Source organism: Stegodyphus dumicola, chromosome 3 (genome assembly GCF_044657685.1).
Source record: "Stegodyphus dumicola isolate Sdum_Otavi_A_Nest chromosome 3, ASM4465768v1".
NCBI lineage: Eukaryota > Metazoa > Arthropoda > Arachnida > Araneae > Eresidae > Stegodyphus > Stegodyphus dumicola.
The window spans coordinates 252,576,240-252,603,248 of NC_140770.1; the positions used below are offsets into that span (position 1 = coordinate 252,576,240).

Genomic DNA, 27,009 nt, shown 5'->3' on the forward strand with positions numbered 1-27,009 from the left:
GATGCCTTTTTTCCAAATTCATCTTCGATCATTTATAAATTAAAGTCCACACTGAGTTTGTTCAGGGTAATTTTAATGAAGGTTATCTGCGAAACTGGATTTTTGCATTTTTCAAGCATGTCGTCAGAGACGTAGTAGAGCTTGATTTCATCACGTGATAGGGTAGTAACATCAATTTTGTCACTGCAGAGGCTGAATGTAATTTTAACATTCTTCCAGGAAACATCGGGGGAGGCAGATGATGGGAGCCTGGAATTTAGATGAATTTTGAAGCGAAAATTTAATTTTTATTGAAGCAAGGGCTGGAAATATAGTGATCAGAATGTGCGGAATCAGGAAACGTTTTGAAGTGGATTTGTTCAGAAATCTCAGTGGGTGGCGTGGAAATCTCAATGCTGATTGCATCAGTTTTGGAGTTGAAATCTGATGCAAACTTTCGGAGCGAACAAAATCGTAAATATCAGTAATTCTTGCCGTATCATCGCTTTCCAGAGTGCCGGTGGAGTCGGAAGGCACGCCGCAAAAGGAGAGAATCCTTACAAAGTTCTAGAAACTCAGCAAGTAGCGGTGACTATTGTTTGTTAATTTTAATTTGTAAACTGGGAGATGTAGTCTCTTAAACCCTCTAAGAAAGTTAAATTTTGTTCGATGCCTATGTTGTTGTTAGACTTCTGTTCAGATAGTTCATTGGAACAAGAACGGTTAAACACGTTTAAATTATATTGTTGCGAAATGCCCAGGTGCCGTAAGATAGCTTTCCCACAAGTCGGGTTTAGGATTGCCAGATTTGGCGAAAAAATCGCCCATTTGGCGACAAAATTGGCGATATTCCAAAGATGCAGCGAGAACATTCTAGAGCATATTCTTAGCGATTTCCTCGAGAATGTTCTCGAAGGTAGGTTAAAAGCTATATATACGCTATATAGAAGAGTATGTTGAGTTCAGTAGTAATGTTCTGAATTCAGCAATTAGCTTGAGAGCAACCGAACCGAATCGGGAGCTGTACTTGAATGCTTTCCGTGAAGCTGTCTTCGCCGTTGTAGTCTGAAGGATGTGATACTGATTGTTTCATCGTGTTCATCGTAGTTTATCGACTGTAAACGTGTCTTTGGAACTTTCCTGCGTCCTTAGAACCCGCGAAGATTGTACCCGGCGCGAAAAAAGACTGGCGCCGTGCCTGACTGTATGTCGCTCAGAGCTGCGGACCACCGTTCCTTGTTCTTTTTATTTTGCGTTATTTTACTTTATTCTTAAGTTTAATAACTATTCTGTTTGTTGTTACAGAATCTCATTTCCTGCATTATTTTATTTTTAGGTTTAAGTATACGACTACTTACAATAAACAGACATTTTTTTGGGGAACTTCTGATTTCTTTGAAAAGTCTTAGTGAACTCACAAGGAATCAAAATTAATTCTTAACAAAATAAATTTCCAAATAATTACTTGATAGTTATTATTATTAATAAAATTCGAAACAAACAAATGCATTAATGAAAAAGCAAAGTTTTTCGGATAGATTATAACATCTAAGACAAGCAGGGCTTGATTTAGATTTGATAAGGCTGTAGCCGGTGGTGGCGAACCTTTTTGGGCTGAGCGCTCAAAACCTTTTTTGGGTGACCGGAGTGGCCCAAACCTCTTTGATTAAATCCCCATCGGAGAGCGATTTACCATGTTTTGCAAGGCACAGTGAACTTTGAAAGCTAGCTGTTATTTTATTTTATTTATTTTATTTTATTTTATTTATTTTATTTTATTTATTTTATTTTATTTTATTTTATTATTATTATTATTATTATTATTTTTCTTCTTAAAGATAACGGCAAAAAACCAACTTTCTGGTAATTATAATTCCTCATTTCCCTTCTATAAACACCTTCCGTTCAGCTTCATCAAGTTCGGCAACAATCTTGTGGTTGGTGTTAAAGTGCCGTAAGTAAGTAAGTGAAAAGTAAGCCGTAAGTAAAGATAAGTAAGTAAGTGAAACTTTCAAGAACACACTAAAACGCTTATTTAAATTACATAGTATCATTTTATTGTAATTATTGATTAAGGAAGTAATATTTTAGTCGCGTGCCGGCTGATGAGGCTACTGCGTGCCGACTGTGGCACGCGTGCCATAGGTTCGCCATCGCTGCCGTAGGTTATTTGAGATATGGGTCCCTTTATAAGTCTGTTAACTATATTTTAATTTTGGGGGGCCCTAAGCTATAGCTTGTGCACCTTATACGTAAATCCTGCATTGAAGACAAGTAATTTTTTTTATCAGTTTAATGTACCATATTTCAATGTTGAACCTTACGTTTCCGTTATTTTGTGAAAACTATGGAGTAGATGTGAGTGGACCAAATATGCCCCTAATAGAAAAAATCCTTTTTATAACTATATTTTCCCATTAATTAGATCGTCATCAGCAAAATTTCAACTATAATAAGAATTTGGCGGTCAAATGTTTAATATTTGATGAGTTTTTATGTCGAGACGAACACGTTCCCAAGCAGATTTATAATTTAAACATTTTGATTATTCTCTTTTCTTAAAGCTGTTCTTCCCATAGAGAACTAGATTTGAAGCCGCTTGCCATGTTTAAACATCAGTTTGTAAAACGTGCTTTTTTTTCTCCTCCCCATGCCGTCTGTTTACGGTTTCGAATTTGGGACAATCCACTGCTGGTGCGTATAAAGGGGTGTTCGTTTCGCAGAAAGGAAGTGACGCAAACGCTCGATAAACTCTCTCGGGCGATCTCATTGCATAGAGGGAACGGGAAGATGACTAGTGATGTTGTCATTCTGATCGCTGGACGAAAGGTGACGGCCATTGATTTTTCTGATGACTTCCGCTAAGTTCCCCGGAAAGTTTCGATTTCCGACTGTGCGAAGTTGGGTTAAATTTCTTGAAGCACAAATTGGCAATAACAGTCATCTTTAAAGAAACACTTTCGTGTTTCTATATTCATTCTTTGTTTGTCTGATAGTAATTATTACAAAATTATGGAAGCAAAAGAATGAGCTTTGGTTACCCCCCCTCCCATTATTTTATATTCTTTACTATCCTCAAGAAGTTAAAAAATACACCCAAAGTATTTTGTTATAGCGTTTTCCAAAAAGCCATATTTAAAAATTTTTTTAATGATTTTAAAATATCAAAACCGACGCAATTCGTTATTTTGTAATACTAAATACTTCTTAAAAAAGAGATACTCTTAAATGATTTTTTTCATTATTTATAGCGACTTTTTTTTTTTTTTTTTTTTTTTTTACATGTAATAGTAAATTTAAAAATGTATTCCTTGTAAAACATTTCAGTTTCATAAGGCAATACAATATAATGCTCCTTTTAATCCACAGTATTAGCTACGAGCATAAAATTTTTTAAAAGAAATATATGATATTGTTAAGAAGTTTATGAGCGACACTGTGGCATAAAATGAATATTATTTTGATTTTATTCAAAACTTAGTGGTTTTCCTTAAAAAAATACCGCGGGAAAAACCCAAAATGAATCTAGAAATATATTTTCTCTCTCTCTCTCTTTTTTTTTTTTTTTTTTTTTTTTTTTTCCCATTCAGTTCAAATCTTAAAAGCCGCTATTGCAAATTTTTAGTGCTATCTTGATATATTTACATTTGTTCAGTAATATGTTAATGTAATATATTAACAAGTTTATTCTTATCGTTTGCTATTTTGCGTTGGCTCACTATAAATGTCTGTTTCACTTTTCAAACTGTTGCCACCAAATGTTAGAGTCCTGCATTATACTTGAAAAAATTAAGTAATGAAAAATCTGCATAAATGTATGTATATTTCTCGCATTGTGATAAAACAACGGTACATAGAGCCATCGAATTTGAATGACGTAATCCTCCTACGAATTTGGGCATATGTAAGACTAAATTTGGAATTTGTTTTGTTATAGATTTCATATTTTGGAAAACTTTAACGAATTTTTAAGTAACTCAATTTCAAAGCGAGCAATCGCAACGTTTATCTCCAGCGTGCGAAACTCGGAGATCGGAAATTCTAAAGGATATACTCAATTTAAAACTATTTTGCGATATTTGCTCTTGAACTGAATTTTATGGTTTAAGTGCGAAGAAGGTGATATTTAATAAATAAAGGTAACAGACAGAAGAAAAAAAAAAATCATGATATTCAAGTTTCTTTTTTAAAACAATTTTCAGAATTAAATTTCATACTTCTGGGTTACCTCATTTTGATACATTCTACTAAATGTATATTAGGACATAATATAATCAATATTTCTTTAGTAAATAAATTATTATATATACAGTCTCTCACAAAAGTGACGGGACACTTGTGCTTTACGAAAAGAAACTGTAGTAAAATAAATTTAAAAAAACATGTAAAAATTTTTTGTGGGTGTGTTTCATACTTAAATTTAGTAACAATTATTACATAACATACATTTTCTCAAAATATTAAAATAGTAATTTAATAAAAATACAATTGTTTAGAACGGAGCAAAAAAATGGCTCACATATACTTTTCCATCAAATATTTATCCAAAAATTTTACTTCTAAAAATGTTTTAATATTTTGTTGGATTTCCTTTTACTTTTAAAACGTGATTTAATCTTCTTGGGATGGATTCGTCTAATTTTTTTGTGATTTCTGGAGTGATTTTACCCCATTCTTCTTGAAGCAATGATTTTAATTGTTGTTTTGAAGAAATGGTGTGTTTGCGAATTCTTGATTCTAATTCTTGCCAAATATTCTCTATGGGATTTAAGTCTGGAGATTGTGGTGGTGTTTTTATTATTTCAGGACAGTTATACAGCAGCCAGAGTCTAACGTTCAAATCAGTATGTTTGGGGTCATTGTCCTGGTAGAATTTAAAATCGTTATGAAGGGTCAATTTTCGTGCTGAAGATTTCAAATTTTGATTTAAAATATCAATATATTTGTACTGATCCATTATACTGTCAATAAAAACAAGATTACAAACTCCAGCGGACGACATACACCCCCATACCATAACTCCTCCTCCACCATGTTTTACAGTTGGCACCAAGTTCTGTTTGCAAAATTCTTCCCTGGGTTTTCTCCACACCAAGATTCTACCGTCAGAAACAAATATATTAAATTTACTCTCATCAGTAAATATAACTTCATTCCAGTAATCAGAATTCTTATTTATGTTGAATTTTGCGAAAGCCAGTCTGAATTTTCTATTCTTTTCACTTACGAAGAATTTTTTCCTGGCTGCTCTACCGTGATATCCAGCAGATCGAATTACTCTTCTCAGGTCTCAGGATTAACAATTACTCCATATAATGCCTGTAAATCAGGAGCAACTTTAGGAGCACTCATTCTTGGATTTTTTTAAATATTTCGAACGATAATTCGCTTTATTCCATTGGATAGCTTTGATGATCGGCCAGGTCTTCTTTTATCCTGAATCATGATTCTTTTTATATTGTTTAATGATGTAGAAAACTGTTGAATGACTCAAGTTAACTGTTTCAGCAGTTTCTCTAATAGATTTTCCACGTTCAATATGCAAATTAATAACTAGTTTTCGAATTTCAGGCAAAGTTTCTTTTCGTTTAGCATTCATGGCTACTCAGAGCTAAAAAACACAAAAATTCCAAAACAAACTGGAGAGAAATACTGGAGACGATTTTATAAATTATTGCCAATTGTTTTTGAGTAAAAAATAAAAACCCCAAAATATATTTTTATTGTAGTACGTTAGTAGTATCTAATGGTGTCCCATCATTTATGTGAGCCATATTTTGCTCCGTTCTAAACAATTGTATTTTTATTAAATTATTATTTTAATATTTTGAGAAAATGTATGTTATGTAATAATTGTTACTAAATTTAAGTATGAAACACACCCACAAAAAATTTTTACATGCTTTTTTAATTTATTTTATTATAGTTTCCTTTTGTAAAGCACAAGTGTCCCATCACTTTTGTGAGACACTGTATATATATATGATGATGATGATTTAGGAATTGTGGATAACATATGTTGAAAGATAAAGCAGTCAAAGCTTGCAGTCATGGCAGATTTTAAATGTTAATTTTTATTTTGCGACCACAAACAATGTGGTACACTAATCGAGCCTGTTCCGGAACATTTACATTTTTGATAGCGTTGCGGTAAGAAGAGAAGCAGCAGTCCAGTTTGGCCAAAGAGCAGAAGCGAAGTGTGTTGTGTCCAAGACGAAATATTAATTCTGAGTGGCTTAGTTTCGATTTCTATATCATTTTGACTGAATAATTAATAAAGCTCTAAAATTATTATTGGCTGTTTGAGTTTTTAGTTCGCAAAAATTTTACATTACCAGCGTTATGTAAAAGTCATGTGATGGAGAAAGGTTATTATAAGGAATTACTATTTTTAGAATAGAAATGGAAAATACCACATTAAAATGAAAATCATATAGCTATTGAAATTCGTATTGTACATCACTGATTTCCTACCTTTATGGATGTTGGGGAGGGGCAGCAGTGAATGAGTTGTCTGTCCTGCTTACGCGGCTAGTCAAGCCCGAGCCCTCCCGAGCTGGTCTCTCTCTGTCCGTATGGGGTGAGTGGACAGTATGTGGGAGATTAGCTGTCTTCACAGGACAAGTCATCATTCTGTTCAATGGGACTCAAGCACGACGGGGACTAGTAATAGCACTGTCAAGTCTGACTCGGGCTATGTGATCGCTAGATCATTTTTTAGATACTTTTTGAAGAGTTGTACATTTTAACCGTGTTATAGGATGCTTGACGGACTAGGTCTAGGTATCTGTCTGTCTGGCGCACTGTAGGTAAGGCTTTATTCTTTAATAGATGATTATTTCCAATCATTTTGCTTGTGTGGAATGAAGGCTAATGGGTCTCTAGCTACTTGGAGAATCCGCAGGTTTGAGTGGCTTAAGATTCATGAAAATGGAGGCTTATAAGGTATTTTCTTCCCCCTTTCTGCATGCCTTCGTGGTGTAACGGTAGCACACTCGCCGCATATTCGAGAGGTCCAGGTTCGGGTCCCGGCGAGGGTATTGCTCATTTTTCATATCTCTTGCTTCAAAATAACCTAGTGACTTTACGACAGGCTCGTAATCAGATGAAAGATCATCAGTCATATCAACAGTCTTTGGAATATTTATGTTGCTAATGCAAATGTTCAGGATATCATGACTGCGATTCGAAATATTTGGTCTGTAGGTGCTGCTGTCAGGAACATGAAGATAAATTGGATTAATTAAAATGTAATCATGAATAATCTGGTCATTACTGTTAGAAGGGAGACAGCCCCATTCAACATTCTCGCTGTTAAAATCCCTTATTGATAGGTGAAGTATTGATCGCTGAATAATTTATTTCGCACTGTCTGATAAACGATTATACGGTATGTTGTAGCTGGCACAGAACGTAACATTTCCATATTTTGGTAAGCACACATGCACATTTACAGCTGCATATCCTTTCTAACTGTCCGTACCAATAAGGCATGATTTTGAAAACTTTCTGACATACCTCCGACACCACCTCCTCGGTATCTGAGTCTATAACACCTGTAGATGTTGAAGTTAGCAAGCCTCAGGCTGTGCTGGTGCTTTGCGTGCGTTTTAGCGATTAAAGGTAAGTTCACGTCGTGATTAACCCCAAAATGTTAGTTCCACAAAGTTTGGTAGATAGTTGCAGGCGTTCCATAGGAAATGTAATAAATGCTGAGGAGATATTAGTCATAATGGGGATTAAGCTGATCGTTGCATTCGAATTCCATCATTGATTTTGAGATTTGGGGCCAGATTTTGTGTGTCTAGTTCTTTTAGCATAGCCAGGAAGGAGGTAAGTCCTCTAATTACTTCTTTACCTTCGGAAATCTTATTCCTTCCTGTATGTGATAGGCATCCGCATTGGCATTTGGGATAATTCTATCGGCATAAGTCCAGGTCGTTGGGCAGTTGTTTCCTGATTGATTGGGATAGAATGCACCACTACGGTGACTGGCTATGTGAAGGCCCTGCCAGTGGTAGACGTAGAGGCTCATTCCTGGGCTTAATACAATCCTTGGATTCATGGTTCATACCACAATTGATTCAATGTGCAGGGTGCCGACAGGTGTTTTTTGCATGATGAAAGGACTGGCAACAAGAGCACTGTGTGGATCTATGCCGTCCTCTCTCTGTTTCCACATTAATCTTCATCTACACCAGGTTGTAGAGCTTGTGGATTCCGTCTCTTTTATGGTGATGAGAAAGGAGGGAAAGTTTTATAACTTTCGGCTTCACCTACTGGTGAGTTTATAAGATATTTCTCCCGCCTTCATAGCATGCCTTCGTAGTGTAGTGGTTTGCACCCTGGGCGCGTATCCCAGAGGTCCGTGGTTCGATTCCCGGCGGGGACGTTGCACATTTTTCAAGGCGGCCTAACCGTCAGATTGCTAGCAATGACTAGGATGATTTCCTAACCCTGTAGTGCCATTAACTTGTTTTGGCGGAACAGGTTAAGTAAAGTGATCATTACTCCGGCTTCCAATTAACCTAATGTCTCTACAAGTTGGTCGACTTTAAGGACGGAAGACCAAGCTCCAGTAATTTGTCCATGATATCACAAATTTTCGTGCACGGCGGTAAGCTTCTAATCACTACTTTGAAGTAAGTGTTTATTCCCAGATAAGAGGTCAAGGAGAGCTGTGATTTTTCGATAAATGTTCCGAGCGAAAACTTTAATTTCGTATTTCTGATCTAATTTCAGTTTAGCTTGAAAGTCAGTTAATCTAGAGTATTCTAACAGATTATTCAACTGCTTCCAGATTATTTTGGCATCTTTAGTAGCAATGAGCGGCAACTTAAAAATTCGTTTAGGGTATTGAAAGTCATTAAGATTTCAATTCGTCGGAGTTTCCTGATTGGATGCGTAAGGCAAATTCTGATTGGCCCTCGGTTAATCCGTCGAAGATTCAGAGGCAACGCGCTCCGACAACCGAGAAACACTTTTGGCATAGCAATCCTTGTTGAGAACAATTTTGGTGTTGAGTTAGACTTTTTTTACAGGTTTTCTCACATTCTGGAAGGATTCATACGGTAGAGGGGTTGATTCTTCTTCATCATTAGCAAGGAGTGCAAATTTGTTGTCCATCAACTACAGGTTGAAGGATTAGCAGCTGGGGGGCTGATAGGCTGTTTCTTCCGAAATGTTTGCCAGTTCATATCCTGATCTGTGCCGGTATCTGCAGCCGGCGTTTGGCTCGATGGCAATAGTGCATTCGCGACCTTCTTTAGCAGAAAAATTTCCTCATGACTAGGAAATCTACCATCTTTTCACCAAGGATTTCTCTTGTCGGTGTCATTACGTCCTTTCATCGAGGATTTCTCTTGTCGGTGTCATTACGTCCTTTCATCAAGGATTTCTCTTGTTGATGTCATTACTTCCCTTCATCAAGCAACACTGATACCATCCTTTCATCAAGGATTTCTCTTTTCGTCGTCATTCCTCAATCTTAGCGATTTGATGATCCACACATTCAAGCACGATCTCGAGAACTGATATGATAGAGGAATACTAAGGCTGATCGCACCTTTATAGACGATTTTCATTGTATTTACAGATACAGTTTACCTAAAACTTTTGTGTTTTAAATGTTCCAGTTGTTAATCCAATAATTGAATGCGAATAATTTTCTTCGGAAAGACCACAAACAAAGTCTTCCGTTCACCGCTTCTTTAATAGCGCCATTTTGCATAAAAACAAAGCATTAGGTATGATGTACTGTGTAACGCATGCTTAATGCATAATTTATATCATATATGATACATAATATACGAGAGCTTTAGTGTATGTATAATGTAATTATGTGTTAGGGTATGTACAATATAATGTTTCTTTCTACTAATACGTGATTTTGTATGAAGTGGAAAGAAACGAAGCTTTGCAGAAAGACAGTATAAAAGTTTGACAACAAATAACATAAAAAAATATATCGCTTTCATTCTAATGATCCCAAACAACAGTAAGATCCCTGAATACTGCTAGTTCGACACGGCGAATTGTTTGATTGCACGGAAATTTTCATGAATTTCCATGTGTAACGTGAATACTATCCAATTTTCCTTAAAAAGGAGTGGATTGGATTATTTAATTATGGCAAAGCACACGAAGGCTATTTGCCTAAAGGGAGGGATGCCTTCGTGGGAGGACTTTCTAAGGGAAGCTGGCTCGTATACACATTTCACGTGGGGAAAACTACGAAAACGCCCATGCAGCCAGCCCGTTCGCAGGATTCGAACCTCGGATCGAAGTAACAGTGTTCAGCGTCTTTACCGCTCGGCCGCTGGTGGGCACCTTTAAAGAGGCCTCTACGAAGACATCCCTTTCATTGCAACAAATTGCAAGTCCTTGTGTGCTTTACCATATTTCAAGCTATCTGTAGCCCACTCTAATGAACTACCTTTAATTGCAACAAATTAGGAATAATGATGACTGAATATTGATTGTTAGGAAATAAAGGAAGTTCGTTCTTTTATTCTCTATTATTAAAATATGTTCGCTTCTGCTTGTTTGTTTGTGATATCATCTCCTCTGGAATGGCGGGGAGTTGAGTTTCGAGAGAGGTATCCCCGGATTCGAAAAATTCGTGGGAAGCTATTTCGACTATTCTCATCTTTCGAACGAATTTAATAAGCCGAGATATTAATTAACAACTCTGAAAACGCTAATTTTCGCTCTCATTTCTCCGACTGGCAACTGTCTCGCGCGCTGCAGATAAAAATCTGTCTTATTTCGAAAAGTGTTGCCACTGCTCGCTTTCAAATCGTAGAGTTTGTTAATAAACAATTTGGAAGTTTTGAAAAATATGAAATAAAAATAGCATTGCCAGACATTAAATATATTAGGTCGTAATCTGACGTTGAAGGAAGCACGCGATTGCACGTGAAGTCATTATATGTCGAAAATTTTTCGTTAATGACAGCATTTTAAATAAATAGCTGTTGTTGGCAACTTTTTTGTTTCAGATTAGGATAATTGACAAGGTATGTTATTGCAACGTTAACAGGGGCGTAGCTAGAGGAGGGCAAGGGGGTATCTCTCCCCAGGCACAGGATCCAAGGGGCGCCAAACTGATGTTACGACATTTTAGAATTAAATGTTTTCTATCCTTGGCAAGCAGTAGGGGGCGCGAAATCTTCAGTTGTCCCTGGGCGCTGAAAACTCTAGCTACGACTCTGAACGTTAATTCTTTTACTGATATTGAGAAAAAATGTTTATATTGCATTAAATTTAAATCATGACGTTATACGTATTAACCTGAAGTGTCAAAATTCTTTGTTTCCTGATTTGGCAACAAAAAAGGTATTTAACGAATTGGTTGTTGCTTGGATAGAATGAATTAATTCCATTCATATTGAAATGCTTTTATGCATTTTCTTTTCAGATGTGTAAGTAGAACTTATAAATTCTGTTTTGGCCGCAGCGCTAATTTATATATAATATGCGTGAATCGTGCATGGATAACTGATCAAATTCAGTCTTGAAAGTAAATTTACAACAAAAACTCTTTAAGTATTTTCTCCCTCCTTTCCGCGTGCTTTCATGGGGTAACTGGTAGCATGTCCGACACGTAGTCGGGAGGTCCGGAGTTAAAATAGCTGCGAGGGCAATGCACTTTTCTCACGTCGTCTTCATCGATATAACCTGATGGTTCTACAAGCTCTTTTTTTTTTTTTTTAATAAAGTTAATGTTAATTGGAAGTGGAACTAATACAGTTAAGAATTAATACAATACATTGAGATGCTGCATTCAGATGTTAAAAGTAGCTCGATATCAGTGCATGAATATATTGATCAATATGCAGATTTGCATTGATATCATTCTGTGTATGACAATGAATGGCTGTGTAGAGAATTTTCTAATGGAAAATGGCTTATTATACTCGACTCGTATATGGTTGCTAGGTAGGAAATCACGTCGGTAGCATATGCCTTGGAAACTCAGCTGTTATACTTACCTCGCAAATCATATCAATTCAGCTTATTTCGTAAATAAATGGTTCAAATTGTGTATGCATGTTTGTAATCATGGTCACGTCTGTCCTGGTTGGATAATAAGTAGTCCGCCTAATTTCGTAGATTCCTTTTTCTTTTTCGTTGTTTACGACAAAGCACGCGAGGCCTATCTGCTTATGGAAAGAGATGACTTCATTAAGGACTCTGTAAAGAAAAGTAGTTCGTATCTACATTACACAACTCGAAAACTACGAAACTGTACGGGCAGCCAGCCCGTCTGCCGGGTTTTGAACCCAGGTCGAACTACCAGTGTTCAGCGACTTACAGCTCGGCGGCTGCTTGTTTCGCAGATATGAGGCGTTTTTGCCTAATCTATAAAGAGATGTATCACCAAAACTTCATCTAGTCAGCTGGCTCAGTCGACGAGAACAGAACTCGGAAGAACTAAAAGCATTTCGCTGCTGAATCGACTCCTGCGAAAATTAATAACCTTTTTACATTATAGTTTCAGAATCATAAAAAAAAAAAAAAAAAAAAAAAAAAGATTATCAGTGACAGTAACACTGAAGGTATTTCAGACTGACGAATGCTGATAATAATAAAATTTGAATTTTATTAATTCTTTCATATATTCATTATTAAACATTTGGGAAGGGAATAGTTCTGCAGCTGTTTTCCACTTTCTAGCAAGGCCTTCTAAATTTTACATATTGCTCACGATTTATATAGCATACGAAGCTGCAAACCAGCTTTCTAATCCTGTTATGTTTGTAAATGTAGCACAAGAAATAACTGTAAAACTAAACTTGCGTTCTCCTTGAGGCTCTGCAACCATGCAATTACATGGACAAGACAGCAACAACCAAACTTCCATAATCGTACCTGTGTGAAGTAGTTTCTTATAGCATGCTGAATGCAATTAATTATTAATATCTGAAAAGAAATGGAAAACAAAAAATGACATTTTAAAATTAATCCTGCCGTTTATGAAATGAGTTTAAATACTAATTTTTGTTGTTTTATTTTGAATAATTTACAGACGCCAGTGTTTTTTTAAGGGAATAAATTCCAAACGCCAATTTTTTTTTATCAGAGTTTAATATCAAACGCGAATTCCCCCTGAAAGGTTCTAATTACAAATGCTAATATTTTTCTTTTATAATGACTGGAAAATTTTATTACGAACTCTATTAATTTTTTGCTGTTTTATTTTTAATAAATTCCAGACACCAGCGTTTTTTTTTTTTTTTTTTTTTTAATTTTATTTTTATTTTTTTATTAAAGGAATAAATTTTAAAGGCTTTTTTTTTTTTTTTTTTTTTTTTTTTTTACTTCCTTGTACGAAGTAAAAAGGAAGTATTGTAATCGCGAAAAGTTTCAGGCAGCATATTTCAACGAAAATATCCATTTTGACCGCTATCGAATGCAATTTAACGATGTTTTTGCGTGATATCTGTACGTAAGGACAGAATAAAATACTCTTTTCCTTCAAAAAAATTATAAAACTGCTTTAAAATTAATTCTGAAGAGAATTTTTCGTGGCGTCTGTACGAACGTATGTACGTACGTTCGTGCGTACGTACGTATCTCGCATAACTCAAAAACAAGTAGCCTCAGAACGTTGAAATTTTGTATATAGGACTGCTATAACATGTAGATGTGCACCTCGTATTTTGGTTGCAATCGGCAGCACCAAACGTATATAAATATATTTATATATATAATCCACTCTACTACCCGGCTCGGTAATCTCAGTTTCTTTACTCTTATATGTTTGTAAATTGTACATTTTTTGCTTTAAAAATGATTGAATTATGTTGTTTTTACCTTCCGGTTAAGGATTTTATGCCTGTAGTAAATCCGTGTGCACTATTTTAGAATTATCAGCAATTTTAAACTTGTTTAATTGCCGCCAAGCCTGTTTTTAATGGCGGCCATTGATGTTTACATTTAAAGCAGGAGACTAGTGGATTTGTTGCCAATCTAGAGAAACTTAGCTTCGCAACAACAAAGATAACGCATTCATTTATTATTGCCAATTAAATAATGTTAAATTATTTTTGGAATTTTTTCGAGGAAATAAGCGTTTGAGATTTACTTCGTAATTTTGAATATAGATATTTTGAGTTTTTATGTATTTTTGCCTTCTCGCGAAGTGAGAACTGAATTAATTAAATGAGAAATACTCAATCGTCTGTGAAAAACTGTTTCTGTTTTGTTTTGTTTGCTTAATTTCTTTTATACATAGTTCTAGCTTTATTATAGTATTTGAATAGAACATGTGGCAACGATTAGATAATTCTTTAAATGATATACATTTCGTGCATTCTGAATTATAATATGAATGAAATATAATACTGTTAAGTAAACCTAGCGCCAGAGTGTCGCTATGATAAACAAAGTGAATTTTAAAGAATGCATTTATTCTATTGTGGTTTATGCGCTGTCGGCGAAGTAGGTTTAATTCAATCTAATAAGTTTAAATAAAATGCAAGAAAAAATGCGTATAATTTAATATTCCGTACAAGGAAGTCATGTGGTGTACACATCAGATTTTTTTTAATCAGAGTCAAACGCGTCCTCCTCCGAAAGATTCTAGTTCCAAATGCTAATTTGTTGTGATATAGTGACTGAAAAATTTTATTACAAACGCTATTTTTTTCTGTTTTATACTACAAAATTTAATTCTAAATTTAAAAAACAAATTTTTTCAGTTCAAAGGGGCGTTGGCTCAGGAAGGCTATTAGTCTGAAAACGGCATGTTGCGTCGATTCACTATAAACGTCCGTTTCACTTTTCAAATTGTTGCCACTAAATATTATCGCAGTTATGTATTATTATGATTTAATCTCTTTAAGAGAAATGTTTGTTGCTCATGCTCACTTGGTCTGACGTATTGAGCCCAAGGCCATGAAATCCTCGTGGCAAGGAGCGCTAGATTACGCCTGCCGTTGGCAATAGCTCAGTTCCGCCCCCAATTTCGATGGAGAGCTCCCCGGGGACGGGTTCCAGGGTCTCTCACCCTTCTCCCCTTCCACCAAGCCACACAAGAGGACTTTCGGCTCGCCGCATATTTAGATTGCCGTCATGTCGCACCGACACTTAATGTTCCCAAATGTATAGCGTTGGAACACATTTGGGAACATCCATGCCTTCTCCGGGATTCGAACCCGGCGGTTGGGCCACCTCATCCCCATCCTCAGTCGCTTTTAAAAAGGGGGGGATTATATTATAAAGTATTTCTTCCGCCTTCTTGGGATACTTTCAGCCAGCATACTCGGCGCGTATTCGAGAGGTCCGAGGTTCGAGTTCCGGCGAGGGCATAGCTCATGTTTCACGTCTCCTGCTTCGAAATAACCTAATGTCTCTTTAACATAAGGTACTATTTTCTCCCTCCTTTTCGCATGCCTTCATGGTATAATTGGAAGTATAGCCGACGAGATCCGAGGTTCGAATCCCGGCGAGGAATGCACATTTTTCACTTCTCCTGCTTCCTCTCCCCCCCCCCAACTCTACGAAACGACTAAATGAAAGCTGAATACTAAATATTTCCGACGAACGCATTACGTTGTAAGTAGCAGCGATTGCCAAAATTCAGACTTTTATTGAATTTTATCCGTTACAGGACAACAGACGCCAAACAGCATCAAACTTATATTTCCGACTAGTAGGTTTATGTGGATTCAAGTGGAGAGACCAGAATAAGGACAAAAACCCACTCGGACAAATCTTAGCCGCACATTGTTACCTATTGGTTACTTTGAAATTAAATGTATTGATTTACATCTTATAACAATATTCTTATTTTCAAAATACGATTGTCAATAAAAGGCTTTTAAAGCGTGCGATTAGCCAATCTAGATACGTACTTTTTATGTTTAGAAATATTTATCACGATATTGACCTATGATGGAAACGATTTCTTTTGTTCTGTGTTAATTTCAAATAGTAAAATATACTGCATTTTTTAGACATAAAAAGGATGTATTCCAAACCAGTCGATAAGACTAACATGGTCTTTTCCCTCAAGTGTAATAATACTTTTTTCATTTGAGTAAGTGAGAACATTAGTCTTCCGAAACGTATAACCCTTTTATTTTATATTAATTTTAATTGTTATGATAAAATATTCAAAGGCTCTATATTTCAGCAGGGATGCCTTTATGGAAGCCTTTTCATATCCTGGCGAATGGGTTGGCTGCATGGGAGCTTTTGCGGTTTTTCTCTATGTATAATGTGAATACGAATCAATTTTCCTTAAAAAAGTCTCCCACGAAAACATCCTCTTTCTAAGCAGCCTTCACGCACTTTTCCTTTAATCCAAATAAACTAATCCTAAGGAAAGCTGGCTGATATTCACATTGAATTTTTGGAAAATCAAGGAATGCTCATGCATCTGTTTATGCAAACAGACCACTTTAAAAAGAATTCCAAACAGATACATTTCTCAATGCACATTGCAATGGGAAAAAAAAAAAAAAAAAAAAAAATGACTACTGTATATTAAACCGCAAAAAAGTGCAATTTTCAAATGAGCTATAATTCGGTGAAAGAACTCGCTCTCTTTAGCGTTTATACGAGAGGGGTGGAAAAAGAAGCCTAATATGAGAATGATGATCAAAAGTTGTTTCCAGTTTGACCTAAATCGGGAATACTCTCATAAAGGGTGATTTTGGAAAAAGGCCATTTGGGGCATCACCGTTTTCCAGCAGCCTTTTTTTTTTTTTTTTTTTTTTTTTTTTTTTGTAATGTTGTATAATCGCACCTATACGGTAATTAGCAATCGATAAGTTATAAAAGAAGGACAATCACGTAAATGCGTAAGGTTGAAAGTAACGTTCCCTAGTCTTGATCTAAGACTTCTCATTGCACTCAATAACGCTAGTCAACCATTCTCTTTTGACAATAACATCAATACCCACCCGCGCTATTACCAGTGGTTGGGCCCACGCGCTATGCAAGGTCATACCAGTACACCAATCCACCTCCAGCGCCCGAAGCGGAGGCCCCGGCGATTCTCCTTCCCTTGTGGATGAGTGGATGTATGAATGTATGCACGCGATCGAGGGGGAGAGAGAGGAGGGGAAGAGCCGTGTTGGGTATCCCGTCGGAGGGGGAGGGGAGAGGATAGTGGCAGCTATGGTTGCTTGTTGGCCAAGTCCAGTAACGTCAGTTCATCTCCTTGTACTTAGATATGCTGCAGTGGACGCCGTATTTGAAATTATATCAAGTGTTAGTTATTTAGTGAGTTCGTATCTGTGACTTGTCTTTCCGAGTTGAAAGGTTTAATTCATCCCCACTATCATGTAAGAACTTGTAACGGAGATGGAATGCTTGTCGTTGTTTTTGTTGCAGTTGTAATAGTGTTGGGAAGTACGAAACGCACGTGGAAAGTTTTGAAAAAGACGTGCGCGTGGAAATTCATGGATTCTACACCTGTTGGTGTGTTATTTAAATAAGACATTTTAATATGGGGATGACGACAACTTGACCATTAATGAAGCCTATGTTTAATCACGGGGTAGGAATCCCCGGTGGGCCAACAAATGACCCTTTTTACTCATCACCCTTTTCGTCGTATTTCAGGAGACATACGCCGTACTTCGGGCAACCGGATTACAGGATTTATGAAATGAACAAGCGCCTTCAGCAGAGAACTGAAGTAAGTTTATTGAGTATTATTTTGTAATTCTAGTGTTTTATAATTGAATTACTGGTTGCAGTGAATAAATATTTTTTCCAGTACAATTTTATCATTTTTTTTTTTTTTTTTTATTTTTTTATTTCGAAGTAGTTATGTATGTTAAGATAGAAGGATAGGTATTTTACCTATTAAAATTGTTAGAAGTATTTTGTTAAAAATTCATTGTAATTCTATATGTTAATGGAAATATTTGCGTTGTATCCGTACTAATATTAGATGTTATGTAAACCGTTTTCCTCAAACTTTTAACGTGAGTATTTAGATCAGAAGGTAACGTACTTTTTTAAGACATAGAGTAGAAATTGATAAATGCGAGGTAAACATCAAAACTAGCTGTTTATGATAATTAGGAACATATAAGGCATAAGGGTGCTTCGCAATTTGAGAATGTTTGAAAAGGCAAACCTTCATAAGGATATCATGGCATAAGAGAAAATGCTCAAACTGGAGAGTACCCTTATGTAAGTCAGTTGCTGTTTGAAAAGACAGAAACTTTTATAAGGGAGCATGTACAAACTGAACATCCAGTTTCTAGCTTGCAAAAATGTCTCCATAAGGATGGCACACTCCTATTTTAGGCATCCCTGTGGAAGTCCAGTTTTGGTTTCACTTAATAATTTGTTAACTAGGGCATGAAGTAAGTCTTACAGCTTATTTAAAATGGGGAATTAGCTTAAGAAGGTCTGCACGAATTGCTAAACTGTTATAAATCTTTCAACATTTTTATGAAAAATGCCATATTGGAATAAAATTGCTACTGTTTTCATCAACCAAAGCAGTTAGTTATTAGGGTAATGTTTCTTGGAAGGGATTTGGATAATTCATTAATATTAAACCTTATTTTTTTTAATGAAAAACTGCTATATACATAAAGAATGAAACAAATGCAAAAATTTAATTGACATATTTGTTGTTAAATCTGGAATGAGTACAGATTGTAGAGTAATAAAATGAATTATACAGAATCTTAAATATTCAGTTTTTTATATCTTCAATATACTAATTTAAGTAACCCATCTAATTTTCTTTTGGCTAAAAAGTATGCTTCGATTTCAAGCATAAAAAGAATTTACTCTTAGTAAGAGAAATAGGATCATTTCTCTTCCCATTAATTTTTCTGTTTTCTAGTGTTTCCAGGCTCTTTTGTTATTTTTCAAACTGTATCATGATTTACCACTAATTTTTAATCTTTACGCAGTTCAGTATTTTTCCCCCATAATTTTCACGTTAAATGTAATAAACAATTAACTCACAAGCACACAAACACTTAGATCCAAGAACACTGAGTGATCCGACATGGGGATTCCCCCGAGTCGAGCCGGATGGGATGCGGAAATGGCACCACGCATACCAGCAACCTGGCTCGTTGCTTGTTACTCGAGTCAGTGCTCATATTTAGAGACAAAATTTTCATTCATACTTTCCTCGTATCTCGTATATAGAGGTGGTCGTATGTTGAAGTTCCACTATAATTATTAAGCAAGGGATAAAGTAAATCTTTGATACCTTTTTGAAAAACAGCACTTTGCATATTCGTACATCCGTATGAAAAGTGCTGATTGTTATAAAGCTGCCTGAATTTTAAATGCTAGATTGGCATAATGGTGCCAAAGAAAATACAGTCAGTATGTATGCAAGAGAAGGAAGTAAATGCAAAAGAAAGGTGAAGAATTAGGAATACGAAGCCAAATGAGCCATTTCTCTGTCAGTATTGCAAATATTTAACTAAAAAGAAAATGTAGAAAGGTGTTAAGAAAAAAAGAGTGGTCATTATAGTGTCCTGCTTAGTAGTCATTATAAGTGTCCTGCTTGTATAAAGGAAATGCATATGGTCGAACGTAAAGATGATTTAGATGGCTTTGGCTTTGAATGGGTATGTTGTAAGAAAGATTCATGCAAAAAATGCCACCAACAGTCGGACACTTCGGATTGGATATTTTGACTCTTATTTTTGTGAATTTATTTGGTGATGGCAGTATGCGTATTCTAGTTCAGATCATTTTAGAAAGTTTTTGGATGCTGTTAAGGAATTTTGTGTGCCACAGATTGAAGAAACAGAAATTTCTAAATATGGTAAGTCAATTATTTCCTTTTTGTAGTGCTTACATGTATTTCCTTTCTTATGTTATTTTATCGTGTGATTTTACTTGCAGCTTATTGAGTTCCGATTGGCTACAGATTTTGTTCAGTTTTGGTGACGAGTAACTTTGTTTTAACATTTTATGACATCATCATTCTCCTGATTTTTTTTTTTTTTTTTTTTTTTTTTTTTTTTTTTTAAGTGAGAAAGGTCTATGTGTATGTAATCTAGGGAGTGTGCAGTGACGAGTTTGTGCGATTTTTCTAAGTGAAAAAAGATTGATGTGTACATAGACACCGAGTTTGGGCAATTCTTTGATTTGTTATTTTGGTTTGTGTAGCGGCCATCTTGAAATTGTGCTTTAGTGGCCAATCGCCTAGGGACACTCTGAAATATATTTTTACCATGTTATGCCATTCTGATGTTTTTCATAAAAGTATGGGCACATTTTATCAGAATCTACCATTTTTCTGAAAAGTGCAGCCAACTTTATAACTATTCAGTATTTCTCACAAGGATGCGGGCATCTTGATGCAAAAGCCCGATTTTTCCTAAAGATGTCAAAGATTTTTTTCATCCTCTGCTTAATTAATTAGTTGGTAATTGGAAACTGATTTTTAGTTCATGCATTATGAAGATGATAGTCTTTTCGAATAGTGGTGACTTGCATAAAGGTGTGGTATCTGTGCTAGGGTGCACAGGTGCAGAATGAAACACATGAAGCAGTCCCAGCTGACTTGCATGAGTGTGCTGTGCCCTAAAATAAGCAGTGTAGCATATTGGAATCATCATTAGGTCTCGATGTAATTTCCATCACATCTAGCATTCTTTGATAACATACGTGCAGCTACACAATACCTTCACAATGGCAATTGTTGGAAGCAAAGAAGTCCATGGAGTGCATGCCACAGGTCTACCTCATTGTCCTCATGATTTCCCATGGAGGTTGTCCAGATAAATGGAATAGTTGGTAATTTGTGAGTGTTAGGTTTGATGAGCATGGAGTCTCGTAGCCAATTCACTGAATGGTGTTCCCATTTGTCTCATTATGTTTTGGAATTCAATTTTATTCTCAAAATTCTCTTTTATTTAAAATTTTATAATCAGTAATACAGTAAGTGGCATTATTGTGAAAATAATTAGGAGCCATTTTTACTTAGTATCTTATGTTTGTTCAGTGCATATATGTAATTTATTGGTCAAAAATTTAAATATATCCAATATTATTGAGCATGTTATAGACATTATGAAATATTTTAGGAATAGCCAGCTTGTTCAGGCCAAATTTAATGACTTGGCTTTAATATACCATCTGAAGTAAGCTGTAATTCCTTGAAAGTTGTATAAAGAACTGGGCAGTTTTGATGTAAATTTTGGAACAGAATTGAGATGCAACAAACAAGAATATTCAGTCAAAGACATGGCAGTCAGTGAAAGTAATTTCACTTGCTTTGGATAAAATTCGAAAGTAAATTTGCAGCATTATTGAAGCTGTTAAGGTTTGGAGAGATCCTGAAAACAAGCTCAAAAAGCATATATAAAATTTATGAGTAAGCACCAACATGAGCATATTTTCCAGTAGTATCCTTGTATATTTTTCATAGCATGCATCCAGCAGTAGAACAGCATCAGCATATTTTTTAGCATATATTTTATTATTGAACTCTAGCATCGAAGCCTTGAAAAGAAAACAGACATTGGAATTAGTAAAAAAAAAAAAATGCACGGAAGCTGCTTTGGTGACCATTATATTGAAAAATTACAATCTGTATTTGATTTTTTTTAGTGGAACCCTTTTTGAAAAATTTTTGATTGAAGGGATTGAAAAGGCAGCAAAATTTTTTCTTCATTTAAAACATTGAATGAAAATAAGTACAGTCAAAAGTCGTTAATCCGGACTCGTCGGGACTTCGGCGATTCAGGATTATCGATTTTTCCGGATTATAGATCATCAGTTTAAATCACGTAGGATGGCATGCAGAAATTCTAAAATTAAAAATATGAAACCGTAATTTATGAAATAAGGAACAATTATAATCTAAAGGGTATCAAAATTTACAAAAAAAAAAGCTTAATATTTATTTGTTTACTTTATTGAACATTTCTTTCAATGTAAGTTGTTTCGTTTTATGTGATAATACTTTCTCTTTAATTCTATAAACAGACATAATTTTTTGTTCACTTACAAAGTTCCGCTGTTCAAGTCCCGTTAATTGCTGTGCCGAGAATACCGACTAACTTGTCAATCGAAATTTTTTCGTTTTCACTAACCTCTCTGTCACATTCTTCATGTCTTTATCCATTTTTTGCAGCAATTCCACTTCTTGTTTGATGGACATCGAAACATACTTTCGTTTTGTACGATCCTTTGGGAGCTCCAGTATCAAAAATTCTATTTGACATAATCGAAAGTTCAAGTTTACTTTTTTAGTATTGCTCTTACAGTCTGCAAAAAATAATAAGCCGGATCCAATTTGAAAATTAAGGAACAACGCAATCATCAACATTAACTGAAATAGATAATTATATAATTTTAGCTTACACCGTCCGTTATACATAAAACGCGCACGTGAAAACGTATTCTGCGCTTGCGCACACGCAAATGCACGTAAGAGGTCTTACGCGCATGTGTCAACGCGGAGCATGCGCAGAAAGTTTTTAGCTTTGAGGTCCGGATTATAGATCATTCCGAATTATGGGTGTCCGAATTAATGACTTTTGACTGTAAAATGCGATAAATTATTTTGGAAAAGTTATGTGATTGCAGTTGTAACATTCTGCTATGTTTATATTTACTGTAATTGTTTATATATATTTGTATAAAATATACTATTTGCAAGAATGTATTTATTTCTTTGTGTATCAATATGTAAGAAGTGTATGTGAGTTAAGACGATTAAAGTGACTTTGCAGGTTACTAATGCCAAAATGCAGCCAAGATATTTAACTATGTTTTATGCTACTATTATATTTTTTAAAATAAATGAAATATTTTATAAAATTCTCTTTTTAAATGTAAAATTTACTTTGTATACAGGATAGTGATAATTTATGGTGGGATGCGTTTGCTACAGAATTCTTTGAAGACGATGCCACTTTAACCTTAACATTTTGTCTTGAAGATGGCCCAAAGCGATACAGTAGGTTATTTTCTATAAATTAATTTTTAAATTATAATGTCTTTCTTTGTGATCATTTCCTTTCTTTTTAAAATTATTTATTATTAAATTTTCAGCTAATTTTGAGAACAGAAGATACTACAAGGGTTGGAACTTCAATAGTGGCAACTATTTATTTACAAGGAATACAAAAGTGATTCATATCACCATGTTTTACAGTCCTTCAATATAGTCGCCAGCATTGTGTATAACCCATTTCCAATGATGTGGAAGTCGCAGAATACTTGTAGCAGCGCTTGTTTATTTGATAGTTTGAATGGACCGGTCTACTGCCGCAAGAATCTCGGGAACAGTTTGGAAGCAAGTGCCACGAAGTGGTTCCTTCATCTTAGAAATTGAAGTCATAGTCACAAGGGCTTAGATCTGGGGAGTCTGGTGGATGGTAAAGCACTTCCCAGCCCCATCGCTTGAACAAATCAGTCACAGCTTGCGCTGCATGCAGCCGAGCATTGTCATGCAAAATGAGAGGAACGTTCTGCAGAAAGTGTCGCCGTTTTGTCTCAAAGCGGGTCGGAGATTGTGCTCCAAAAATGACCAGTAATACTGCGCAGTGACGGTCTGCTGTGGGGGAACGGTATGCGTTAGGATGACACCATCACAGTCGTACACGAGAATCACCATAACTTTCACTTTGCTGGGGTTCTGACGAAATTTCGAACGTCGTGGTGATCCATGATGACGACATTTGTTTGATGGCGTTTCAGTTCTAGCTGGTACGATCGGGCCCAAGTCTCATCCAGCGTAATGATACGGCGTAAAAAAGCATCTCCTTCGCGCTCATAGCGCTCCAGGTGGGTTCGGGCAGCATCGTATCATAGCCATTTCTGCACTTCCGTCAATTGATGTGGAATCCATCGTGAAGCAATTTTTCTCATGGACAGGCGTTCAGAATGTGCAGCACAGTCGTATGCGCTAATCCTGTTTGTTTGGCTAGCCGACGAATCGTTTGCCGGTGATCACTGTCCATTAGTGTGGCAACAGCTTGCACGTCTGCATTGCTGACACTCGGACAACCTGGCCGCAGCATATCTGCCACGTTTTGGCGTCCTTCATTGAATGCTTTCACCCATCTTGCTACGGCTCTGTAAGGCAATGCAGATTCCCTGCAAGCCTCTTGAAGCCTTTTATGACACTGTCGTGCTTTACGATCTCTGGCACATTCAATTTTTATCCAACATCGTTATTCTTGTTTTGAAAACATCCTGACAACACTTACTTTAGACCGTGAGCTAATATAAGGATCCATTCTTCGCGTCACTCCGCATGCGTGTGACGTAGGCAGAACGAGTCTTTTTGCTGAGAAGTAAGGTAGGTATGTAGTTCACGTGTGGTAAACGCGATATTCATTGGTTTTGTTGCGTAGCGTTTTTTCAGTTGTGTTGCCACTATTAAAGTTCCAACCCCCGTAATTACAGTCTCTTTATTCTCTTCTTTATGGGCATTATTCAATATAAAATATACTGAGAAACAAATTGTGGTACTTGTTGACCAGTGCATTTGGCAGCATTTATCACTACACAGTACAGCAAATCAAAATTCATATACTAAGAATTTTTTTTATGTTAGAGGGAATATTAAAAGATTAAGAGAATTAATATTGCAAGTATAAGAGTAGGCTTTAAGAGCTTGCTGAAAATATCAATTCAAGGAAGAGAAGTTAGTGATGTCTTAGTATCAGGTAATTGATCACCATAGTTTCAAGAAACAGCAGAAAAAAAGAGAGAAGAGTTAAAATTCTCATCATTTCTTTGAAAAAATACATATGCAAAATTGGCAAACTTTTTCTATTTATTCTCCCTTTTCATCTTTTTTGATTTGCTGTGGATGTATGTTAAAAATAGCTTCAGTACATCATAATTGCTTTAATTGTAGAAATGAGTTATTGATATATATCAATAAAGTTAGATGATTAAAACTGTATTTAACTTAATTTTTTTCATCGGAACCACAGTATCACTACGACTTTTAGGCAAAAGCATGAAGAATTTTCTTTTTACCTTACATACAGTAGTTAATTTTAAATTTATCTATTCGTAGCCATTGGAAGAACTCTTATACCTCGTTATTTTCGAAGTATCTTCGAAGGAGAAGTGACGGACTTATATTTTAGTCTAAAGCACCCTAAAGAATCTTTCCATAACACAACCATAACCTTAGACTGTGATCAATGCACAATGGTTGCACACCATGGGAAGCCCATGTACAATAAAGTAAGTAATTTTATTCTGTCTCCACTAATGGAAATCCCAAATAATATTTATGAATTTTTGAAGAACATCTAATATATAAAATACATATGCTTTTAAATTTTATCATTTGTTTGTATTTATATTTAAATCTCTTTCAAAAGTTGAAAGACCAGAGAGATTGGCATAAATTTGAAAAAAAAATTAAAAATCTGCATAGTGTGGGTCTATAAATTGTGCAGGTTGTAGAATTTTGCAAATTTCAGATAATAAAAGAAAAATCTTTACTTCTTTTTTATAGTAGCCTTGGTGACGGGAAAAAGTGTCAGGCTTAAGAAAGTGCAAATTATTACAGATGTTATAAACAGCCGCAAAAACAAAATAGTCTAAATAATAACTAGTGCAGATTGGCACTTTATTCGGGTGAAGCGCAGAATCGCCCACTTATTTCGGGTGAAGTGCAGAATCGCCCACTTATTTGGTGCTTTTTACAATAGTAAGAAGAATTGGATTTTCATCAATTTCCTTTGTCTTTTTAATTTAAGTGAAAATACATCGGTGAGTACATGGACAAAATTAAGAGTGTACGCAATGCCGAATTTGTGCAATTCTCTGATTTTTTTTAAAGTGAAAATATGTCGATGTGTGCATGGATACCGAGTTTATGCAATTCTTAAAAAAACACGCCAAGCAGTGGGTAATTCTGCACTCTTATTCAATATCTACACAATACAGTTTATATAGTATATATATATATACGCATTTAATATAAATTTGTTGTAGTATTTAAACTAATTATGTAAGCAGTTTTATTAAAGTAAACAGCATGTATAAACATACTCAAAATTTAAATTTTAACAGATACTTTCTAGTGGCCACAGTTCAGCATTTGCTATTAATTACACAGTGCATTATCACGGCTGGCATGATGTCTGAATTTGGATTCTGCTAGCTGGATACTTAAGGTGCTGGCGAGGCATTTCCTGGGTTTTCTATTTGACCATTTCCTTAATTCATATAAGCATTCTGCTTTGTAATATCTTTTTCTATCTGGACATATTGAAAATAGGAAGCATATTAAATACTTAACCAGAGTGAGTTGCCAAAGTAGAAATAAGCATATTAAATAATTAGCAAATAAAAACCATAAAAAAGAAAATTTAAAAGGTAAAATTTTTACTAACTGCAGAAATGTAAATCATATCCCTTTGTGCAAACGGTAAGCCTTTTTTTTCTCACCAAGAAGAAATTGCACCTTATGAAAATTAGACTTGAAAATTCATAATTCGAAATGCAACATACCTCTGTATTTTTATAACAGCTTTGGTGAGAACATCAAGGCTGTTATAAAAGGGATGTAAAAAAAAATTTAATATATATTTTTTAAAAAAATTGTAAAAGCAGTTACTTGATTTTTGAAAATTTTTTAGACCAAAACCAAGGAAATTGAAAAAAAAAAAAAAAAAAAAATGATGAAAAACCTTTATGATTTTACTTTTTACATGCTCCTTACTATAGGTAGACAAAGAGACATATAAAAAGTTATTTTCAATATTTTCAAATAGGTACATTTATAGTACAAGAGAATTTCTGTAATTAACACAGGAAATCTGGAACCAGTGGATAGGCTGATTTTGAATTTTGTTTATAATAGGTTATGTATTTCTAAGTTTTGCTTACAAGTTCCCCTTTCTAGTTATTTGCATGCCTTGTACATGCACAGTTGGATGCTAAAAAAGTGCTAGAACTAAAAATTTTGGATTTATTAAAAGAAAATTTCTCTATTCTTTAGCCTCAATTTCTTTATCAAATTCTTGTTTTTAATGCCAAAAAAATCTTTTCAAATGCTGCTTTCAAGAATCTGTCCCTGCTTTCCCACCTATGTAAATG

At 35.2% G+C, this 27,009-nt stretch overlaps 1 protein-coding gene across 3 annotated transcripts in view; it reads left to right on the plus strand.

The window, feature by feature from the left end:
* The window catches only part of LOC118181206 (LIM domain-binding protein 2-like), a 190,862-nt gene that overhangs the window by 126,045 nt on the left and 37,808 nt on the right, over positions 1-27,009 (plus strand). For all 3 annotated transcript variants that reach the window (XM_085814052.1, XM_035350283.2, XM_035350284.2), the window contains exons 3-5: positions 17,557-17,632; positions 22,792-22,894; positions 24,971-25,143. In XM_085814052.1, the coding sequence (XP_085670178.1) occupies positions 17,557-17,632; positions 22,792-22,894; positions 24,971-25,143 (352 nt within the window). The remainder of the gene's footprint in view (positions 1-17,556; positions 17,633-22,791; positions 22,895-24,970; positions 25,144-27,009) is intronic.